Source organism: Oryctolagus cuniculus, chromosome 11 (assembly GCF_964237555.1).
Source record: "Oryctolagus cuniculus chromosome 11, mOryCun1.1, whole genome shotgun sequence".
NCBI lineage: Eukaryota > Metazoa > Chordata > Mammalia > Lagomorpha > Leporidae > Oryctolagus > Oryctolagus cuniculus.
Genome location: NC_091442.1, coordinates 17,904,912 through 17,926,986, shown reverse-complemented (window position 1 = coordinate 17,926,986; position 22,075 = coordinate 17,904,912). Strand labels below are relative to the sequence as shown.

At 47.9% G+C, this 22,075-nt stretch overlaps 1 protein-coding gene across 1 annotated transcript in view; it reads left to right on the top strand.

The window, feature by feature from the left end:
- The first annotated feature begins 16,868 nt into the window (after window positions 1-16,868).
- TOP1 (DNA topoisomerase I) overlaps window positions 16,869-22,075 on the top strand; it is a 98,240-nt gene continuing 93,033 nt past the window's right edge. Inside the window, exons 1-2 of the mRNA XM_008274436.4 lie at window positions 16,869-17,944; window positions 18,271-18,295. Of these exons, the coding sequence (XP_008272658.1) occupies window positions 17,912-17,944; window positions 18,271-18,295 (58 nt within the window). The 5' untranslated portion in view covers window positions 16,869-17,911. The remainder of the gene's footprint in view (window positions 17,945-18,270; window positions 18,296-22,075) is intronic.

Below are 22,075 nucleotides of genomic sequence, written 5' to 3'. Positions count from 1 at the left end.
GGATGAAATCAGCTGATGCATGAAAAATGTTGTACAATCTTGTGGTTGTTATTCATAATAATGGCACTGATAATATGTTAGGGAGAAGATTGTACTTCCAAAAGGAACCCAGGTGGAATGGTTTGGGAGCCAACAACCAGAAATCTAGAAGGGAGTGGAGAAAGAAGAGAGGGCACCCAGAGGAGAGTTTTTTCTTTATTTTTTTATTTTTATTTTTTTATTTTATTTTTTGACAGGCAGAGTGGACAGTGAGAGAGAGAGACAGAGAGAAAGGTCTTCCTTTGCCGTTGGTTCACCCTCCAATGGCCGCCGCGGCCGGCGCGCTGCGGCCGGCGCACCGCGCTGATCCAATGGCAGGAGCCAGGTGCTTCTCCTGGTCTCCCATGGGGTGCAGGACCCAAGCACTTGGGCCATCCTCCACTGCCTTCCCGGGCCACAGCAGAGAGCTGGCCTGGAAGAGGGGCAACCGGGACAGAATCCGGCGCCCCGACCGGGACTAGAACCCGGTGTGCCGGCGCCGCTAGGCAGAGGATTAGCCTAGTGAGCTGCGGCTCCGGCTGAGAGTTTTTTTCTTAATCTGAATGTCTTTGAACTTCTACGCAAACTGTTGTGTACATGGATTTTTTTTTTAAGGGAGAGGGTCTATGGCCCATATCAGCTCCTCATGGCATTCATACACACACACACACACACACACACACACACACTCCTAATAGCTTAAGGGTTACTGACTAAGAGAAATGAAAAGGCCAAGAGGAGGAAGCAAATGAAGCAGGAGACCTACAATTATCCACAGATGGAGCCAGCCATCTCTATAAACCTAAGACATGGGATTGGGGAATATAAAGAAAAGAGGCAAAGGAGAGAAAGTTCATTGGGACAAAGAGTTATAGGACAAAGCCAACTCACAGTGAGGGGTTAGCTCAGCTCTCATGTGGCCCAGAGAAGTCTCACTGAAGCTGTTGGTTGAAGACTGAGTGAGTGGATAGATGGGCAGACAGCCTGACCCAGCAGCTGAGGGTTGGGGAAACTAGAGAGGCGGACTGCAGATCGGCAGGGATGGAATAAGAGACCTTGACTGTGTGTCTGGAAACAATGGAAGGACTGAGTGGAGAAATTTTTTCCATTTGCCTGCTGCGATTGGAAAGAACTGCCACTCAGAATACAGTTCTCCTATGAAACGCTTCTGACTCTGTGGGTAAGAATTTGCTACAAGGCTCTCTGCCAGGGGAGAGACTTTCTTTTTAAATATTTATTTATTCATTTTTATATCTTTCAAAGGCAGAGCAACAGTTACAGAGGGAGTGAGAATGCTCTTTCAAGTGCAGATTCACTCTCAAATGCCCACAACAGCCTGGTTCAGGCCAGCCTGAAGCCAGGAGCCCCGAACAACTGGGTTTCCCATGTGGGTGGTATGGACTCAAGTATTTGAGCCATCATTTGCTGCTTTCCAGGCACATTAGCAGAAAACTGGACTGGAAGTGGAGCATCCAGGACATTAACCAGGTGATTCTATATGGGATGCAGCGGTCCCAGACAGTGGCTTAACCCCTTGTGCCACAACATCTACCTCAGGGGAGAGACTCTTAGCTGCTGGCTCTGTATCTTAGGAGCACCCCTGGGCCAAGTAGGTTGGGCAGAAACTTTGCTACCTGACAGCTGGGAGTTTGTATATTGTCTTGGCCATTTCATTCATCCATTCATTCATTCACCCAGGCAATAAATATTTCCTAAGTGCCTACTCCATAGTAGCTTTATACTAATACTGGAGCTGCAAAAACAAGTACAAGATGATCCTGAGCTCAACAATCTTACAGCGAGGCGTGGCTTACTGGCACAGTGGTTGAGATGCCATTTGGGATGCATGCATCCTATTTTGTGCCTAGGTTGGAGTCCTGCCTCCAGTTCCAGCTTCCTGCTAATGCATACCCTGGCTACAGCAGGTCATGACTCAAGTAGTTGGGTACCTGCCACCCGTGTGAGAGACCCAGGTTGATTTCTAGGCTCCTGGCTTCCACTTGGCCCAGTATCAGCTGTTGACCACTTTTGAGGAGTGATCTAGTAGATGGAAGATCTGTTTGTGTCTGTATCTCTCTCTGTCTCTCTGCCTTTCAAATAAAATGAAAATAAGTATGTTTTTAAAATCTCATGTGTAGTTGTGTAAATGGACAATGATGGTGCCGTGTGAAAGGTGCTGGGACCAAGGCCAGGCACAGGTTACAATGGCACAGAAAGGAAGGGCACTCATACTTCCCCAAGCCTGTCTCCTTATGTGAAAAAGGAGAATCATATCATTAACTACTAGAAGTTTCCTGGCCAGCGCTGCGGCGCCGGCACCCCAGGTTCTAGTCCCAGTTGGGGCGCCAGATTCTGTCCCGGTTGCTCCTCTTCCTGTCCAGCTCTCTGCTGTGGCCTGGGAAGGCAGTGGAGGATGGCCCAAGTGCTTGGGCCCTGCATCCACATGGGAGACCAGGAGGAAGCACCTGGCTCCTGGCTTCAGATCGGCGCAGTGCACTGGCCGTAGCAGCCATTTGGGGGGTGAACCAACGGCAAAGGAAGACCTTTCTCTCTCTCTCTCTCTCTCACTGTCTAACTCTGCCTGTCAAAAAAAAAAAAAAAAAAAAAAAGGCCGGCGCCGCGGCTCAATAGGCTAATCCTCCGCCTAGCGGCGCCGGCACACCGGGTTCTAGTCCCGGTCGGGGCGCCGGATTCTGTCCCGGTTGCCCCTCTTCCAGGCCAGCCTCTGCTGTGGTCAGGGAGTGCAGTGGAGGATGGCCCAGGTGCTTGGGCCCTGCACCCCATGGGAGACCAGGAAAAGCACCTGGCTCCTGGCTCCTGCCATCGGATCAGCGCGGTGCGCCGGCCGCAGCGCGCCGGCCGCGGCGGCCATTGGAGGGTGAACCAACGGCAAAAGGAAGACCTTTCTCTCTGTCTCTCTCTCTCTCACTGTCCACTCTGCCTGTCAAAAAAAAAAAAAATCCCCCCCCCCAAAAAAAAAGTTTCCTAATTACATGTCAGGCCCTTGCTTGACATGTGTATCCCATAATTGATTCATTTATTCAAGAAATGTTAACTAAGCACCCTACTAAGCATCCAGGTTCCACTGTGGATGATAGAAATTTAGCATTACAATAAACAGATAGAAACCCATGCCTTCATCAAGACTGTCGCTCCCCCTCTTCGTGGAGGAACGACACTAAACCCTGCCTAGGCTTCATATCCGAGTCACGGCACCATTATGTCACTCCCCCTCTTCGTGGAAGAACGACACAGGACCCTGCGCTGTTCTTTCGTCTGCTCGGCCCTCCCCGGGTTTGCTGCTGGTTCTTCCCGGGTTGGCTACTATCCCTTCCACCTCCGTGGAAGGGCGGTTCCCCCTGCCACATTCCCCACTTCCGCAGGGGAGCGGCACACCGCCGGCCGGCTTTCTCGGGGGCTGCACGGGTTCCCTTAGATGTTCCCCATAGATGTTCCTGGTGCATGTTGTCTCTCTCCTCCTTTATAGTCCTCCTCCGCCAATCCCAACTCGGCTGCCCACACGCCGAGTACGCTGCTCTCCTCCAATCAGGAGCAAGTCCTACAGTTTATTAGTTGAACTGGAGGCAGCTGTGCGGAAGCTGTTTACTTCTCTCCCAGCGCCATATTGTGGGAGAGCAGATGCATAGAATAAGTCTTAATTCCAGTAACTTAGTCCAGTCCGGATTGCTCCCCACAAAGACTATAATAGAAAGGAAACAATTAAGTAAAATATTTAGTAGACTAAATAGTGACAAGTCCCTGGATGCAAAGCCCAGGATGGAAGATGGGAAGAGCAGAGGGCAGGGGGTTGTAATTTTAAGTAGAGTGGTCAGGAAACGTCTCACTGAAAGGGGGCTATTTCAGCAAGGATCTGAAAGAGAAAGACTTGGTCATGGAGATATTTGGGGAAAGGATTTTCCAGGTAGGAAGACCCACAGATGAGAAGAGCTGAGGCAGAAGGGGGAGTGGTGAGCCATAGGCAACATGCAGAGACCAGCGTGGCTAGAAAGAGATGATCATGATGAATAGCACCAGCATATGAAGTTAAGGGAGGCTCAAGGGGGAGCAGGTAGAGTAAGGGCCCTTAGAGTCATTGTAGGGACTGTGACCTTCCCCTGAGACGGGAGTCACTGGGGAGTTTTGAGCAGAAGAGTGACAGGCTCTCACATTTTAAAAGGACCACTCTGGGGGCTGGTATTGTGGTGCAGCTGCTAAGCCACTGCTTAGGACACCAGCAGCCCATAGCAGGGTGCTGGCAGAGTCCCACTGCTCCACTTCTGATCCAGGTTCTTGCTAATGTGCTTTGGCAGTGGAAGGCAGTGGAAGATAACTCAAGTACTTGAGCCCCAGTCAACCATGTGGGAGATCAGGGTGGAGATCCTGGCTCCTGGCTTTGGCCTGGCCTAGACCTGGCTGTTGAGGGCATTTGAGTGAACCAGTGAGTAGAATATCTTTCTGTCTGTCTTTCCCTCTCTGTCACTCTGCCTTACAAATAATAAATAAATAAATAAATAAATCTTTTCTGCCTGGCCCAGCCCCTGCCATTACAACCATTTGGGGAGTGAACAAGCAGATGGAAGGTATATATAACTCTTCGTCTCTCCCTGTCTCTGTAACTCTGCCTTTTAAATAAATAAATAATATTTTTTTTAAAAAGTTTTGGTCTGAGCCTTTAACTATGACTGAGGAGACCAAGGGAGAATAAGGTTTAGGAGGAAAGACAGAAGTTTTATTTTACAATAAATTATGTTTAAGAAACCCATTGCAAACCCAAATAGGGATGTTGAGTAGGCAGCTGGAAATACCAGTCTGAGATCTGAGGGCAAGGTTCTGATTATATATAGACAAGAAGTATGCTGGTATAATATACTCATATATTACTCATATAATGCTTGCATAATTGGTATTTAAAGCTGTAAGAGTGGATTAGAGGGGCCAGCGCTGTGGTGTAGCAGGTAAAGCCACCGCCTGCAGTGCTAGCATCCCATATGGGCACTGGTTCCAGTCCCAGCTGCTCCACTTCTGATCCAGCTCCCTGCTATGGTCTGGGACAACAGTAGAAGATGGCCCAAGTCCTTGGGCCCCTTCATGTGCATGGGAGACCAGAAGAAGCTTCTGGCTCCTGGCTTCAGATTGGCCCAGCTCCAGCCATTGCGACCATCTGGGGAGTAAACCATCAGATGAAAGACAGACTTCTATTTCTCTGCCTCTGCCTCTCTGTAACTCTGCCTTTCAAATAAATAAATCTTTAAAAAGAAAAAAGAGTGGATAAGATAGTGAATGAAGAAAACAAAGAGAAGAGGTCTAGGAATTGAGTCCAGGTGTTCTCCAAACATCCAACAATGGTGGCCTCATCTGCTTTTAATGGGGTTCCAAGGCTAGATGTGAATGTTCTTCAAGGTATCTTGCAAATATTTTCCCAATGTTCTGTCTCCCAATTCTGAACACAAATGCTTGCCAGGAAAGAAAAAGTTTGCAGGAGAAAAAAAAATCAACTTAAAACATTTAATATTGTTATTTCATCCCAAATAGCAGGAGAGTCCAGTTCTGGGTCATTGGGAAGATTTGAAGACTTCAGTACTGTCTTACTATTATCAAATCCTTGAGGCTAAGCTCCCCTGGAAAAGTCTTTCTGGATTCCCAGCCCTGAGTACTCTCTCACAAGGTCCTAGAACTCTGTATTCTAATTGATAGATACCTTGCCTATCTCCTCCACCAGACTATGGTCTCCTTGAGGCATCACAGCCCTATTAGCAGGGCCTGTCACCAAATTGGCATTAGGAAATGTTATGGTGTTGCAGGACCTGGTGAAGAACATCTATCTTCCTGGGTCCTGAGTGTCTTTCTCTAGTTCCACTACCCAAGCATGGTGTCTCTTCTGCCAGACCCTTTTGCTGGGAAGGTGGAGAAGACCCTGCAGGCCTGGACTCTTGGTTTAGGAGTAGAATATCCTGAGGAGCCTGGATAAACCATCCAGAAAAACCAGTTCTCTGAGTCAGTCTTCAAATGAGTTCCTGTGGGAAAGGACAGAAAACCCCGGAAGTGAGGTTGGAAGCAGCTTGTGGCATCTTAGAGGCAAAGAGGGGTGTCTTCTTCCGAAGGAACCTGTCTCCTTACCTGACCCAGAATTCCTGGCATATCAACTATGCTAACACATAGGGGACTATGATAATCCAAAAGGCCCTGAACTAGAAATCAGCAGAGCTTCTTATTAGTCTCGAGTGCTGTGGCCTTATCCATCAAAACAAATAAAACCCCTCTCTTAACCTCAGTGTACTTCAATTACTGCATTGCATTCCTCTTGAACAACTTGCCTCAACTTGCTATCTCCACTTCTTCGCCTTCTATTTACTTCCTAACTCAGGCCCATCCCTAAAATAAGGCTGTCCTTCCAGGTCCTCCCAAATGACCTCACCTCATCCAATTACTTTAGGTACCACCTTAATGCTGACAACTTTTGGTCTCTCTCCTGAAATTCAACCCTATATATCCAACTGCCTACTAGACATTTTCCCCTTTTTATTTATTTATTTAGTTAGAGAGGAGAGAGGAGAGAGGGAGAGGGAGAAGGGGAGAGAGAGAGAGAGAACAAAAGTGAGCTGCTACCCACTGGTTTACTCCTCAAATGTCTACAGTGGCTGGTGTTAGGCCACACTGAAGCTGGGAGCTGAGAACTCAATCCGAGTCTCTCATGCAGATGGCAGGAACCCAACTATTTGAATCATCACCTGCACATTATTGGGAAGCTGAAATTGGGTTTGGAGCAAGTACTTGAAACCAGGTGGTCTGTATGGCATGGGGGATACCACATGGCAGGCAGAAGGCATCTGGGTAAACATATCTGCAACTCTTAAAAGAAGACTGGAGAGGCCGGCGCCGCGGCTCACTAGGCTAATCCTCCGCCTAGCGGCGCCGGCACACCGGGTTCTAGTCCCGGTCGGGGCGCCGGATTCTGTCCCGGTTGCCCCTCTTCCAGGCCAGCCCTCTGCTGTGGCCAGGGAGTGCAGTGGAGGATGGCCCAGGTGCTTGGGCCCTGCACCCCATGGGAGACCAGGAAAAGCACCTGGCTCCTGGCTCCTGCCATCGGATCAGCGCGGTGCGCCGGCCGCAGCGCGCCGGCCGCGGCGGCCATTGGAGGGTGAACCAACGGCAAAGGAAGACCTTTCTCTCTGTCTCTCTCTCTCACTGTCCACTCTGCCTGTCAAAAAAAAAAAAAAAAAAAAAAAGACTGGAGAGATCCATTTGAGAGACTACTACAGAACTTAATATGGAATTCACAAATCTTTCAAGAGGAGTATATACAAGGGTACTTCAAAGTCTGTGGGAAAATGGAATTAAATGACAAGTTTATTTTGGTGCAAAATTTTTTGCAGCCCATATCTATTTTTTTAAAAGGTTTATTTAGTTATTTGAAGTCAGAATTACAGAGAGAGAGGGAGAGACAGAAAGAGAGAGAGATCTTCCATCCATTGGTTCATTCCTCAGATGACTGCAATAGCCAGGGCTGAGCCAAGCTGAAACCAGGAGTTTCTTCCAGGTCTCCCACATGGGTAGCGAAGTCCCAAACACTTGGGCCATATTCCACTGCTTTTCCCAGGCCATTAACAGGGAGCTGGATTGGAAGTACAGCTGCCAGGACATGAACCGATGCCCATATGGGGTGCTGGCATCATAGACAGCGGCTTTACCTGCTATGCCACAACACTGGCTCCCATACCTTTTTTTCCCCCCACAATATGTATTTCATGAATTTTGAAGTTCCATCATAAATAGAGAAAAGAAGGTTGATGACAGAACATTTCAAAATACTGAAATTGTGCTAAGAGAAGAGGAGGAGACAGGGAAATGGCATTTGGAGAGGCAGGAGGAAGACCAGGAGGATTTACTGTCATTGGTGTGCAATGCAAAGGCCCCATCACTGAGTACTGCAGGAGCATAGAGGAGAATAGGGCTACTTTCCTCGGGGACTAGGAAGTCCCTGATGGGAATATACACTCAATCAACAGTTTAAGGGATGAGAAATAAAGCAGAAAAGGCAGCAAGCATAGATTGCTTTTTCTAAATATTTCAAAGAGTGAAGAAAACAGGGACGTAAGGACAAATCTGGAGGCAGGCTAAGCGTTCAGGAACTGGGCTCCCTGGTCAAACTATAGCCCCACCACTTAATAGCCTTGTGACTATATTTAACTTTCCTATGCCTTAACTTTCCTTGCCTATAAAATAGTAGAACTAGTAGCGCCTGTTTCAAATGGTTATTGAGAGGATTAAATGTGATAAATGTACATGAAGCACTTAGCACAGGGTGGAGCACATAGTAAGTAACCAATTAATGTGAAATATTTTTAAAAAGGTCAAGGAAAGAAACAGAAGAGCAGGTGGAGAAGTTGCCATGTACAAAAAAGAGAGGATTGCTTGAGTGAGCCAGCTCTGGAGAGCTTGAGAGGGCTTGTTGGGTGGAGATAGAGAAGTAGATATCTTCTTTTCTTTTATTTTTTAAAGATTTATTTATTTATTTGAGAGGCAGAGTTACAGACAGACAGAAGGAGAGACAGAGAGGTCTTCCATCTGCTGGTTCACTCCCCAAATGGCTGCAATGGCCAGAGCTGGGCTGATTTGAAGCCAGGAGCCAAGAGCTTCTTCGGGTCTCCCATGTGGGTGTAGAGGCCTAAGCAGTTGGGCCATCTTCCACTGCCTTCTCAGGAACATTAGCAGGGAGCTCAACCAGAAGTGGAGCAGCCGGGACTTGAACCGGCACCCATATGGGATGCCAGCATTGCAGGCAGAGGCTTAACCTACTATGTCACAGGGCTGGCCCCAAGTAGATCTATCTTCCTTCCTTCCTTCTTTCCTCCCTCCATCCCTTCCTTCCTTCCTTCCTTCCTTCCTTCCTTCCTTCCTTCCTTCCTTCCTTCGATTTTATTTATTTATTTGAAAGGCAGAGTTACAGAGAGGCAGAGTTAGAGGCAGAGAGAGAAGCCTTCCCTGTGCTGGTTCACTCCCCAAATGGCCGCAATTGTTGGGAGCAACCCGGACTGGACTGAGTTACTGGAATTAAGACTTATTCTATGCATCTGCTCTCCCACAATATGGCGCTGGGAGAGGAGGAAACAGCTTCTACCCAGCTGCCTCTCACCAACTTGACAAGCTGCAGGACCTGCTCCTGATTGGAGGAGAGCAGCGTACTTGGCGTGTGGGCAGCCGAGTTAGGATTGGCGGAGGAGGACTATAAAGGAGGAGAGAGACGGCATGCACCAGGAACATCTAAGGGGAACACCTGTGCAGCCCCCGAGAGAGCCGGCCGGCGGTGTGCCGCTCCCCCGCGGAAGTGGGGAATGTGGCAGGGGGAACCGCCCTTCCACGGAGGTGGAAGGGATGGTAGCCAACCCGGGAAGGACCAGCAGCCAACCCGGGAAGGACCAGCAGCCAACCCGGGAAGAACCAGCAGCAAACCCGGGGAGGGCCGAGCAGACAGAAGAACAGCGCAGGGTCCTGTGTCGTTCCTCCACGAAGACGGGGAGCGACATAATGGTGCCGTGACTCGGACATGAAGCCTAGGCAGGGTTTAGTGTCGTTCCTCCATGAAGAGGGGGAGCGACAGCAATGGCCAGAGCTGGAGCAAACTGAAGCTAGGAGCCAGGATCTTCTTCCAGGTACAGGAGCCCAAGGACTTGGGCCATCTTCTACTGCTTTCCCAGGCCATAGCAGAGAGCAGGATTAGAAGTGAAGCAGCCGGAACTCAAACTGGCACCCATATAGGATGCACCGCAGGCAGTGACTTTTTACCCACCAAGCCATAGGACCAGCCCCTAGGTATTTTCAAAACCTAACCATGGCCTAATCATTGACTGCTGGTTATTGAATGAGACAGACACTTCTGTTCCATTTTCTTGGAGAGCCATTCTGAGTTGACTGGGGGGGGGGGTGTTTTCTTATTCTTGGAATCTTCTGGTGTTTTCTGGAGCCCTAGTTCCTGCCTCTCTGTCTCCCAGTGCCCACTGGTTCTCAAACTGGAGACAGCTAAACCTGAACCGTAGCAGAATGTCCCAGAGGCACACACTGGGAGAGGGAGGTCAGAGATAGCTGCCAGCATAGCTTCTTCTTGGGCTGTACCCTGGACACAGGCCATAATCTTGCTGTCTCTTTCACAATTTGCATCCTCACAGTCATTCCAAATAACCTGCCATGGACATCAATTCTTCTGAAACAATTGGAATGGTCTTCGTGGGATTCCCAGCTAATCAGCCTCAGTGTCAGTGCCACCAAATTGTTCTCACTTTGCTGCCTATGGATACCCTCAAAGCTGTTCAAAATGCTGTCAAAGGTCACCCCACAGTAGCTCCAATGCCTTCTAAGCCTTGTGCTCAGTTATATCTTCACATTTACCCTCTGTCCCATCCTAACCAAAGGCATTCAGCCCATAATTCTCTGCCTCTGCACTTGTTCCTTCTCTTGCTGCAACATCTTCCCTTCTCATCTCTCCCTTTTTATCTTCTAAGAATGGCATCCAACTGCTAACCTCTTCTGACACCCCCCTACTCCTCCCCGCTGCTACTACCACTGGCGCATTGGATCTGCTTCTCCTATCCCAGAGTTCCCATAGCAACTGGTGGCTGGCCACTTCCTCCCTATTTTTCCTTGTACCTTAGAGTTACCATTGGGGAATATGTCTGCCTCATTAAGAGACCAGGAACTACTTCAAAATGAGGACTACGTCTTATTAACAGGTGTACCTCCAGAGCTTAGCATGGGACCTAACTACTTCACAGTGGCTATGATATCCTCATTCTTTCAGGAATATAGGTTTAATGAACAAATGTCCTCATCACAGAAAGGATGTCTTCTGGCAGGAAGACAAAGTACATGAAAGCGGATTCTCCTCCTCGCCCCGAGCCACATGGCCAAGTTCCTACATCCTGGCTGCCTGACCTCCTCTCATTCCATGATTCAAGGGTTGTTCTTTTTGTTCCACAGATTTCAACTTTCGCTGAGCTGTTTCATTGCCAGCAAGCGAAGGGGATTGCCTGCCTGAATCTCCTTTCTGGTACACCAAGCAGGTTCTTTTCTGAGGGTATCCAAATATTGAAAGGGCAGTAGATCCTTAGACCAAGCACCACAGACACGGAGAACTGCTAAAAGGCACCATGGTTAGAGTTGGCAAAATCAAGAACATGCCAGTATCCAAGTGTCAAAATGTCAGGAGGGGCATCCAGGTCCCATAACATGAGCGGCCCAGAGTGGGGACCAAAAGGACAGCAGAGGCCTTAAGAGTGGCCAGGAGGGCTGGCGCTATGGCACAGTGAGTTAATGCTCTGGCCTGAAGCGCCGGCATCCCATATGGGCGTTGGTTTGAGACCTGGCTGCTCCACTTCCAATCTAGCTCTCTGCTATGGCCTGAGAAAGCAGTAGAAGATGGCCCAAGTCCTTGGGCCCCTGCACTGGCATGGGAGACCTGGAAGAAGCTCCTGGCTCCTGGCTCTTGGCTTTGGATTGGCGCAGCTCTGGCCATTGCAGCCATCTGGAGAGTGAACCAGTGGATGGAAGATCTCTCTCTCTCTCTCTTTCTCTCTCTCTGCCTCTCCTCTCTCTGTGTAACTCTGACTTTCGAATAAATAAATAAATCTTAAAAAAAAAAAAAAAAGAGTGGCCAGGAATCAAGAGGAGATTTGGACCAAGTACTTCTCAGAGCTCTTGGTTTTCAGTAACCCATCAGAGCTTGATTGAGCAAAAGCAGGAATTTATTGAAAGCTACCAAAAGGCAACAGGTCTTCAGGAGAGTAGGAACCAGGACACTGAACTTCATCAGGGCCTTCTAGCCAATCTCTGATCTCATCCTTTTCCCCTCCCTGTTCCTCCCTGCCCCTCCCCTCTCCCCTGCTTTCTCCTCCTTCTCTTCATCTCTCTGTCTCTCTCTTTCAGCTTTCTTCCTCTTGCTCTTGTGGCAGAAAATCCTGCCAGTAGCAGCTGCCTAATTTACTAATATAACATAGTTCTATGCACAAGAAGAGAGACCAAACCACTCTCTTCTCAATTCTAAAGTCTCAAGGAAGTTAATCTGAGTGGCTCATCTTGGGCCAAGTGCCCATCCTGATCCACACAACCGTAGCCCGAGGGACAGCAGCACATTTGTACATTTGTGTACACTGTTCCTCCATGACCTTCCAAGTCCGGGGAAAAGTTTAGACAACCATACAGGTGTTCAGTTCAGTGAGACAAGAGTTGGGCCAGGCTGATTAAAAAGCAAGCCCAAGAAAATCTTTAAAACAAAGAAAAAAAAAAACCCAAACAGATGATGAGTGGATCTTGGGCAACCATCGAGATTCAATGCTCTGAGTTCAGTCATTCCAGGTTTCTGGGCTCTCATATGAATCTATTCTGGAGATGTAGCAAACAATATTTCTCTTTTCAAGAGTTGTAAGTATTGGCATATTGATGACACTGTGAAATCCTTTGGGAAAAGATCTGTTTAAATTATGAAGATGTATGCATGGAGCTATTTTAGTGGAATACCTGCACACTGTCCACCTTTCACAATGCATACTTTGGAGATGGTCCCATACCATCAACTCTCATCCGCTGGTTCTTTTTACAGGGGCTAGGATGTTCCACAAGTGAGCAGTCTTGATTAAAACAGTGCTTCCTGGGGCTGGTGCCGTGGATCACTTGGTTAATCCTCTGCCTGCAGCGCTGGCATCCCATATGGGCGCTGGGTTCTAGTCCTAGTTGCTCTTCCTCCAGTCCAGCTCTCTGCTGTGGCTGGGAGGGCAGTGGAGGATGGCCCAAGTGCTCGGGTCCCTGCACCCACATGGGAGACCAGGAGGAAGCACCTGGCTCCTGGCTTCAGATTGGCATAGCGCTGGCCGTAGTGGCCACTTGGGGGGTGAACCAACAGAAGGAAGACCTTTCTCTCTGTCTCTCTCTCTCTCACTGTCTATAACTCTACCTGTCAAATAAAATATTTTTTTAAAAAAGTGTTTCCCAACCCTTATTTATTTGCTTCTTACCTTCCTGGAATTTGTCTTCTATGTTCCTTCTGTTATTTGTGGATATTTGTGGATATTTTTATATAAATTGATCAACTTTTTTAAGCCTCATTATAAATAGCTCTATCTTCAAAACTGTGGATTTGATATGGTGGTTATGCATTGAAATGGATACATAACTATTAAAATGAAACAGTGTGTCCATGCATTACCAATAATCTCAAGCACTAGGTACCATATTATGGGGATACTGGCTTCAAGTGTCAGGACTAGGAAGGTGGCCATGGGGGCTGGGTAAGCCAGTCAGCCTCCACGCTCTCACTGCCAGCCACTCATGCTGGCAGAGAAGTCAGCTCATGATAAGACTACCCAGACACTTGCATGTCTGTTTCCTGGCGAACATCCTTGATAAGCCATTCTGGAGTGTGTGCTCTGTTTTTATGCCCACCCCCTCTTCCTTGGAAGGACCTGGAAAGCAAATGCAGATTCTCCCTGGGAACTGGGGGATGGGGGTTGGAGTAGTGGTAGGTGGCACGGTGATTCCTTAAGGAAGTCCTCAAATTAACTTGGCCTGACTGCAGCAAGCAGTTGGCAGCCAGATGCCTTCCTGGCTGATTTGGGATTCAGCCCCAAATGGGAAGACTATAGGAAGAGACAACAAGAGCAAGGTGAAATTGGCTCTGGCAGCTTCTTTCAGAGAAAGAGCATAGCTTTGGAGTCAGGCAGACCTGAATTTGAATCCAAGACTAACCAATTACGAGCTGCGTACCATGAAACAACTATGCCTTTTGATAGCATATTTTTGTAAAAGATTTATTTATTTATTTGAAAGGCAGAGTTACAGAAAGCAGAGGCTGAGAGAGGGAGAGAGAGAGAAAGGTATTCCATCTGCTGGTTCACTCCCCAAATGGCTGCAACAGCTGGAGCTGAAGTGAGCAGAAGCCAAGATCTAGGAGTTTCGTCCGGGTGCAGGGGCCCAAGGACTTGGGCCATCTTCTGCTGCTTTCCCAGGCCATAGCAGAGAGCTGGATCAGAAGTGGAGCAGTTGGGACTCGAACTGGTGCCCATATGGGATTCCGGCCCTAGACACTGGGGCTTTAACCCGCTGTACCACAGCGCTGGCCCCGATATTGTATTAAATGCTCACAGTTACTACCATTGCCCAGATGAGGAACCTGGCCTCAGAGAAGTTAAGCAACTTGCCTGAGGTTACACAGCTAAGAAGCAGAGAAGAATTCGGACATCAGTTGGTTGATTTCCAAGAGTGTGCTCCTAATTCCCACTGCTACCCTATTTTTGTTTACTCTTTGACTTTGTACCACTTCTGTAGGAGGATGTGTGGCTGAGAGCTGGGGGCTGAACCCAAAGCAAGACCGACAAGGTTCTTGCCTTCACAGACCTCATATTCCATAGAGGAGCAAGACATGAAATCATAAATTACCCCCATTAATAAGTGAATAACAACTGTAACAAATATTTAAAAGGTTAAGGACACTCTATAAGCAGCAAGTGATCTGCATTTGGAAGCAGAGTTAAGGAGTTTGCATACTGGGAGTGAGGGTCACTTTGAGAAACTGATATTTAGGTTGAGTTTTGAAGCATTTACAAGAATTTTTTTAAAGCTTTTATTTAATGAGCGCAAATTTCATACATACAAATTTAGGAATATAGAGGTTGTTCCCCCCATACCCACCCTCCCACCCACACTCCCATTCCACATTCTACTACTCTCCTGTCCCATTCTTCATTAAGATCCATTTTTAATTACCTTTATATACAGAAGACCAACTCTATAGTAATGATTTCAACAGTTTGCACCCACACACATAAATAACATATAAAGTACTGTTTGAAGACAAGTTTTGCAGTTAATTCTTATAGTACAACTCATTAAGGACAGAGGTTCTAGGTGGGGAGCAAGTGCATAGTGACTCCTGTTGTTGATTTAACAATTGACACTCTTATGTATACTGTCAGTGATCATTCAAGGCTCTTGCCATGAGCTGCCAAGGCTATGGAAGCCTTTTGAGACAACGAACTCTGTCAGTATTTAAACAGGGCCATAAGCAAAGTGGAAGTTCTCTCCTCCCTTCAGAGAAAAGTACATCCTTTTTTGGTGGCCCCTTCTTTCCGCTGGGTACTCACTCACAGAGATCCTTCGTGTAGATAATTTTTTTGCCACAGTGTCTTGGCTTTCCATGCCTGAGATGCTCTCATGGACTTTTTAGCCAGATCCAAATGCCTTAAGGGCCAATTCTGAGGCCAGAGTGCTGTTTAGGGTGTTTGTCATTCTATGAGTCTGCTGTGTGGACTGCTTTTCATGTTGGAACATTCTCTCCTTTTTAATTCTATCTATTGTTATTACCAAATACTGGTCTCATTTATGTGATGCCTTTGACACTTAATCCTTTCTATATGATAAATTACACACTTAATGTGATCACTTTAGCACTTAAGATGGTATTAGTACCACCCAGCTTAATGGGATTTGGAGTCCCACGGTAAGTTTTTAGCTTTACCCTCAGGGGTAAGTCCGGCATTCACAAGAATTTACCCCCAAGGTGATTGCTAGATGTGATAGGGATGTTTTTATTTATCTACTTATTTATTTTGACAGGCAGAGTGGACAGTGAGAGAGACAGAGAGAAAGGTCTTCCTTCTGTTGGTTCACCCTCTGATGGCGCTGCGGCCGGCGCACAACGCTGATCCGAAGCCAGGAGCCAGGTGCTTCTCCTGGTCTCCCATGTGGGTGCAGGGTCCAAGGACTTGGGCCATCCTCCACTGCACTCCCTGGCCACAGCAGAGAGCTGGACAGGAAGAGGAACGACCGGGACAGAATCCGGCGCCCGACTGGGACTAGAACCTGGTGTGCCGGCGCCGCAGGCGGAGGATTAGCCTATTGAGCCGCGGTGCCGGCCGATAGGGATGGTTTTATGGTCCATGGATGAACATTTTTGGTATTTACTTTTAAACGATTATTTCATAGATGTTATTAGGATGAAGCTAAATAAGGGGAATTAATTAAAATATTAATAATAGCATAAGTGGTGATACATTTTGCAAAGTTCACAAAGGAGATAATGGTTAGATTGGCAGGTTCTAAAGATCACTTTGGCAGCTATTAAAGAACTGTTGTGGGGAGAGAGGCAGAATGGAAGCAAAGATCTCAAGCAGGAGGTAACACAGATTCACCTGATGAGAGGTACAACCAGCTGGACTAATGAGCAATGCGGCGTGGAAGATGCCAGGTGGCCATTTCCTGGGTGACGAGTGCAGCCATGGAGAAGTTTGTGAAGCACCCAAGCGTGGATGTCAGCAAGGCTGTAGGTCACTTACCTCTAATAAGAGTTTGACATTTGTAAAATGGGCGAGCTCAGGAGGTACTGGGGGAATTCAGAGCCAGGTACACAATAATTGTTTCATAAACGGTAGCTCCTTTTCCCGTCTTTTCTCCCCATCCATGGCAGGCCAGGGATTCAGCTGCGTTAGAGGCAGATCGTGTTTATCAGGAATTTGGGTTCCCTTTGGTTCTTTGCATCATCCCTGCCCTCACAATTCCTGGCTCACAATAGACGCTCAATAAATATTTGCGGCGTGAACGAATGTCAGGGACACAAGGAATCCCTTGGCCTGGCGTGTTGCTATCAGCGAGTTTTGACTTATTTGGGACAAGTGAAAACCGTGGGAAGGTACAGTCTCTAAAGAGAGTGCCTCCAGTAGAAACAGTTTGCTAGAGCTTTTACAGCGAGGGTTAGGGGGAGTGTCCAGCACGTGGAAAAGGGGCAGCTGGAAGGCACTTCCTGTCCAAGCAACATAGACCTTTATACATTCTATGTTCAAAAAAATCCAACTCAGCCTGGTTTCTCGCAGCCTGCTTTGTTTGTGGTGGTCTGGCCCCTTCTGAACACAATGTTGCAAGATCAGCTTTCCTGGAACAAACTCTGAAAAACAAGCCCAAGCAAGTAAATTGTTTCAGATTCTCTGCCTGGGTCTCTGTGCCGGGCCTCTCGCCTAAATCCCACCCAGGGTTACAACATCAGGCGCCTTGTGACCAAGCGCTACATGGACGCTGCAGGAAACGAGCTGGGCCGAATCCTGGGTTAGCCGAAGAATTCAAATAATTTCTTAGAGTGTGAAACAAGGCAGAAGCTGCTGGGCCCTGCGGAAGGCTGGGGAAGGGGCTCCTGTCTCCAGTCTCAGGGTTGGGTCAGCAACTGAGGCGGCGCTGGTGAGAGCTCTGGGGTCCCATCAGCCATAGTTATTTGCAGTTCGCTGTTTCCTCCGTACCCAAGAGATGCCTCCACCCCAGCAGCCTGTCTGGGTCCCGCCGCGGCCTTTAAAGGCCCACCACGTGGCCCCGCCGGCTCCCCGGGTCCGGAGGTGGTGTCCAGGCTGCGCCTGCGCACTGCCTAGCGCAGGGGTTCCGGGTTCCTAGAAAAGGCGCCGGGAGAGGAAAAGAAGATTGCTGGGGGTTGGGGGCCGAGGGGCGGAGTCGGCTCCTTATGCAAATCGCAGCGGCGCGCGCGGGCCAGGGGTGGGGCTTAAGATGCGAAACCAGGTCCGCCTTTCGAACCGTGAGGGGGTGGGCCGCAACCCTCGGCCTCGTTCCGCGAGCTCTGACGTCGCTGACGTCCTGTTTAAAAGCGGCCGCGCAGGCGCAGTGAGCCGAAATGCGAACTTAGGCTGTTACACAACTGCTGGGGTCTGTTCTCGCCGCCCGCCGGGCAGTCTGTCAGCGTCGCCGCCGCTGTCGCCGCCTCAGCCGTTCCAGGAATCTGTGGCCTGCCGCCGCCGCAGCTTCCCCTCGCCTCTGCGAGCCTCCGGGAACCCCATCCGTCCACACAGGCCGGCCCGACGGTCCGCGTCTCCCCCGCGCCACCTCGCAGCCCGCCGCACTCGCCGCTCCGGCCGACATGAGTGGGGACCATCTCCACAACGATTCCCAGGTACGGCCCGGCTCGCTCCCCGGCGGCCCCCGGACTCCGCCCTGGCCCTCCCGCGACCCCCCGGCGCAGGCCCCGGTCCGGCCTCTTTGACAGGCCGGAGTCCCCCACGAGGAGCCGCCCGCTTGAGGAGAGATGGGCTCGCCAGGCCGCGGGCGAAAACCGACAAGTTAGAATTTGGGGGGCTGGCTGCCCTTGGAAGCCCTTCCCGGGGCCCCCTCCTCTCTGGGGGCACAGGGTGGGACAGGGCCCCGGCCGCGCGCGCTCCCCCGCCCGCCTGGGGGGCTAATTTGCCCGTTGTTTCATATTCTTTTCTTTCCTTCCTCTAGATCGAAGCGGATTTCCGATTGAATGGTGAGTGTGCCCCCCGCCCCGGCCCTGGGCCCCCCAGCCGCCGGTCGCCTCCCCCGCGGCCGGCCGGAGCCGGGCAGAGGACAGACATGGCGTCCCAGAGACTAAGTCCCGGCTCCTCGCTCACCGGCCCCATTGTTCCCATCGGGCCGCCTCTAGACCCCCTTTCCGGGGACCCCAGCTTCCCCAGATCGCCGCCCTCCCAAGAGGGGGCAACGGAGACCCTGAGTCGCCCGCCGCCGGGCCTCGGGCAGCCTTTCCCGGCCAGGATTCCTCCCGGGAAAGTCGCCTTGTCGACGGTCGGGACTTAGTCTCTGCGCCATTTTCTTTTTCTCTTTCCTCTCCTTTCTGTGCCTGTCTCTTTCTCTCCCTCTCTCGGCTCCTTTCTTGAGCTGCCCAGAAAGAGCTTTCAGCAGAGCAAAGCCCTGGAAATCACACCCCTCACCAGAGAAGAAGGACGGGGAGAATGAATTATTATAGTTTTTCCGAAATAGAACTTTATTTTGGGGGCTGTTTTCGCTCTGCTTCATGTTTGTTTCTTTTTCTGTGTCCCCAATGAAGGATTCTCTTAAGCAACTGTTGAATTTTTTTGGTGGAGGAAGTAGATGCCTATGAGTTACAAATTATGGCCTTAAAAACTAAAGCCACTGGAGTTCCTCACATTTGGAGGTTATTTTCCCTAAGTTGTGTTCTTTGCAAGGGTAGTAGTATCTCGCTTCAGAAAGTTTGCAAGTTCTCTGTGTGTCACCCAGTGTAACAGTTGGACTTGGAGGTATTGGCCTTTTAAAAATTAAAGTATGTTAACTAGAACTTCTCATTGGGGCCTGGGTTCTCAAGGCAGTGTTTCCCTTTTATTTTATTTTTTGGAAACAGTTTAGAGTGTACTTGGAGTTGAGCATTTCATCTGGTTCTGGTGTGTTAGCTCTTTTTTTTGGGCTTAGGGGGATGGTGAGAAGAATTTTGTTTATTGAAACGGAGGGACCAGCACCCACCCCTGCTTCCTGTTCATTCTTTTTCAGAACCACAGTTTTTTAGGAATCAAGAATTAGCTTGTTTTTCCCACTTCTTTGTTTTTGAACCTTTTAGCCAAATCAAGGTGTTTATTTTAGTATTTACACCTTAGTTACCCACAGAAGATTTCCCCAGTAGAATGCTTGTCCCTGCAAGTTTTCCAACAATCCAGTTGAAGGAGAAGGCACTTTGAGTGTGCTGGGAATTCCCACTGATTTCTGATGGTACATAGTCCTGTTCAATTGAATTTAGGTTCCGGGAACTTCTCCAATAGGAGAAGCTGATGAGTAGGTTTTCTGATGTTGTAATCAGCAACCCATCATGCTAGCCTGCTCTAGTGAAAACAGCCTTATGTTCAGATTTTGAAATGGGACATCCAGCAAGAGATGATAGTCAGGAGAAAACCTGGTTGAAGGGTAGCATTTCTTGAGCACCTAGTAGTGTGTGACAGGCGCTATGTTTAATGCACAACAGGACTCTCACTCTCAGTTTCATCTATTGGAGGACACATAATTAGTTACGATTAGATGCTGGGGCACATGTGTACTCTAAAAGCTTTGGGAGCATAGAGGGTTTACGCTTGTCTGAAGATGGAGAGATTTCTCAGGGGAGGTGACTTAGGAGCAGTGTTGTGCAGTACCAGGCACTGAGAATTGTTGAGTTGGAGAATTTGTTTCTCAGGTACCCTTAGTTAGCCTACTGGCCTTTTTAAAAAAGGAGGAGATGATGCCTCTGCAGCTCAGGAAACCACAGATTAGAGATACGTTTCTTTGTATATGGGGGCAAAAAGATGTGGCAGGTAGATATGTAAAGATGTCTTCTTGACTTCTCTGGAGGAAGGTAGGATGTTAATAAAGAAGAGTTCTTTTGTCTTTAAGGCTGGACTCAGTAGGCCTTGTATATAGGTACAAAACAAAATTTAGCGCTTTCTCCTTTAAGAAAGTTAACTTCTCACAGTTTATACAAAAGAATTGTTGAATATGTGAATGATGTGGGCAGAGTACGTTACTGATCTGTACTGCCATTTTTGTAGATACTAAAGTGAATTGTTAACTTTAAAAATGTTTTGGCCACATTTTCCAGGAATAATATAACAAGTATTTATTGAATTTGTACTAACTGCCAGGCATGAATCTCAGCTGTTTCCATAGACCATCAAATTTAACTTAATTGATTAGAAGGACCCTTCTGAGTTAGGCCCTATTATCTCTGTTTCATAGGTGAGGAAGTTGAGGCTTTGGGATGTTTACTAGTTTGTCCAAGGACAGTGAGTTGTGTACTCCAAAGCCCACGAGCTTAGGAGTACATTCCTATAGCCCATTAAGCTATAGGAATGATACTAGTATGGAGAAATTAAAAGCTCCATATCTCTACTTTGTTGTGGAGCTGAAAGAGGAGAGAAGATTTGATAGTTTGTCATTCCCTCTTTATCAAAACCTCCTTCAAGAGAAAGCACTTTTAACTTTCTCCTTAGCACCATGAAGGACCTAACATCTTTGTGAATATTGTCTGGAAGATGGGTGATGTTAGTGACTATTAGTTCTATCAAGCAATACACTCTTAACCAGTGATTGAATTATGTAACTCATTCTTTACAGTATTTAAAATTGTGGCTGTTTTGAATTTAAAACATCCTAATTCATATTCAACTGCTGGGAAAATCTTTGATTTGTGAAATACATTTATATTTAAAATATTGACAGTGTACTAGGAATTCTAGGAGCATAAACCATAACTTCTCTTTTACCTAAGTGAAAAGATTTCCTAAGTGTTGGTAGCACTAACTATAGTGAGGCTGAGTCATTATTACAATACTGTATGGGCTGCCTTGCTATCCACATAATTGATAGTGATAACATCAGGTTGGGGGTGGGTAAGTGACTGTTTTGCTCTTTCAAAGACTTGGATGAAGTTTTTTCTTGTCTTCTGTGGAGCTAGTAAATTCTTTTCAGTCTCCTCCCTTTGGTGAGGTTAAGACTTGACTCCATCAGTGTTATATTCTAAGAAATAGGATTTGACCACCATCATGTGTGATTCTGATTAGTTTACTGTGTTCAAATTGTCTGAGAACAATTAAATATGAATTGTTTCTGATGCTGCTGAATAGGTGTACTTTTGGGCTGTTGGGGTGTATGGTGGAAAGGCTAATGATGTGGTTACCTGAAAACTTGCATCATATTTTAAAAACTGAAAACTCATGGCACCTCCAAATGAAATCTGGAAATTCAGACTCAATCCAGAAATAACTTAAACACTGGCCTCCAGTGTTCTGTTTCCTCCTTTTTAGAGTTAGTGAGCTGTTAGAATCTTCATACTCCATTTTGATGTGAAACAAAGTTGCTTGTCTACATGTGCTTTTTATTTTATTTATTTATTTATTTATTTTTAAAAATATATTTATTTGAGAGGCAAAGTTACAGACAGGGAGAGACTGAGAGGTCTTCCATCTGCTGGTTCACTCCCCAAATGGCTGCAGTGGCCAAGGTTGGGCTGATCAGGAGCCAGGATCTTCCTGGTCTCTCACATGGGTGCAGAGGCCCAAGCACTTGGGCCATTTTTTACTGCTTTTTCAGGCCATTATCAGGGAGCTGATCCAAAGTGAAGCAACCAGGGCTCAAACCGACGCCCATGTGGGATGCTAGGGCCACAGACTGAGGCTTAACCTACTATACTACACCACATCGCTGGCCCCTATTTTACTTATTTTTTAAATGTGCATTCTGAATTACCAGCGATTCAGACATCCCAAATTTTAGGCTCCAGTGTTCCTTG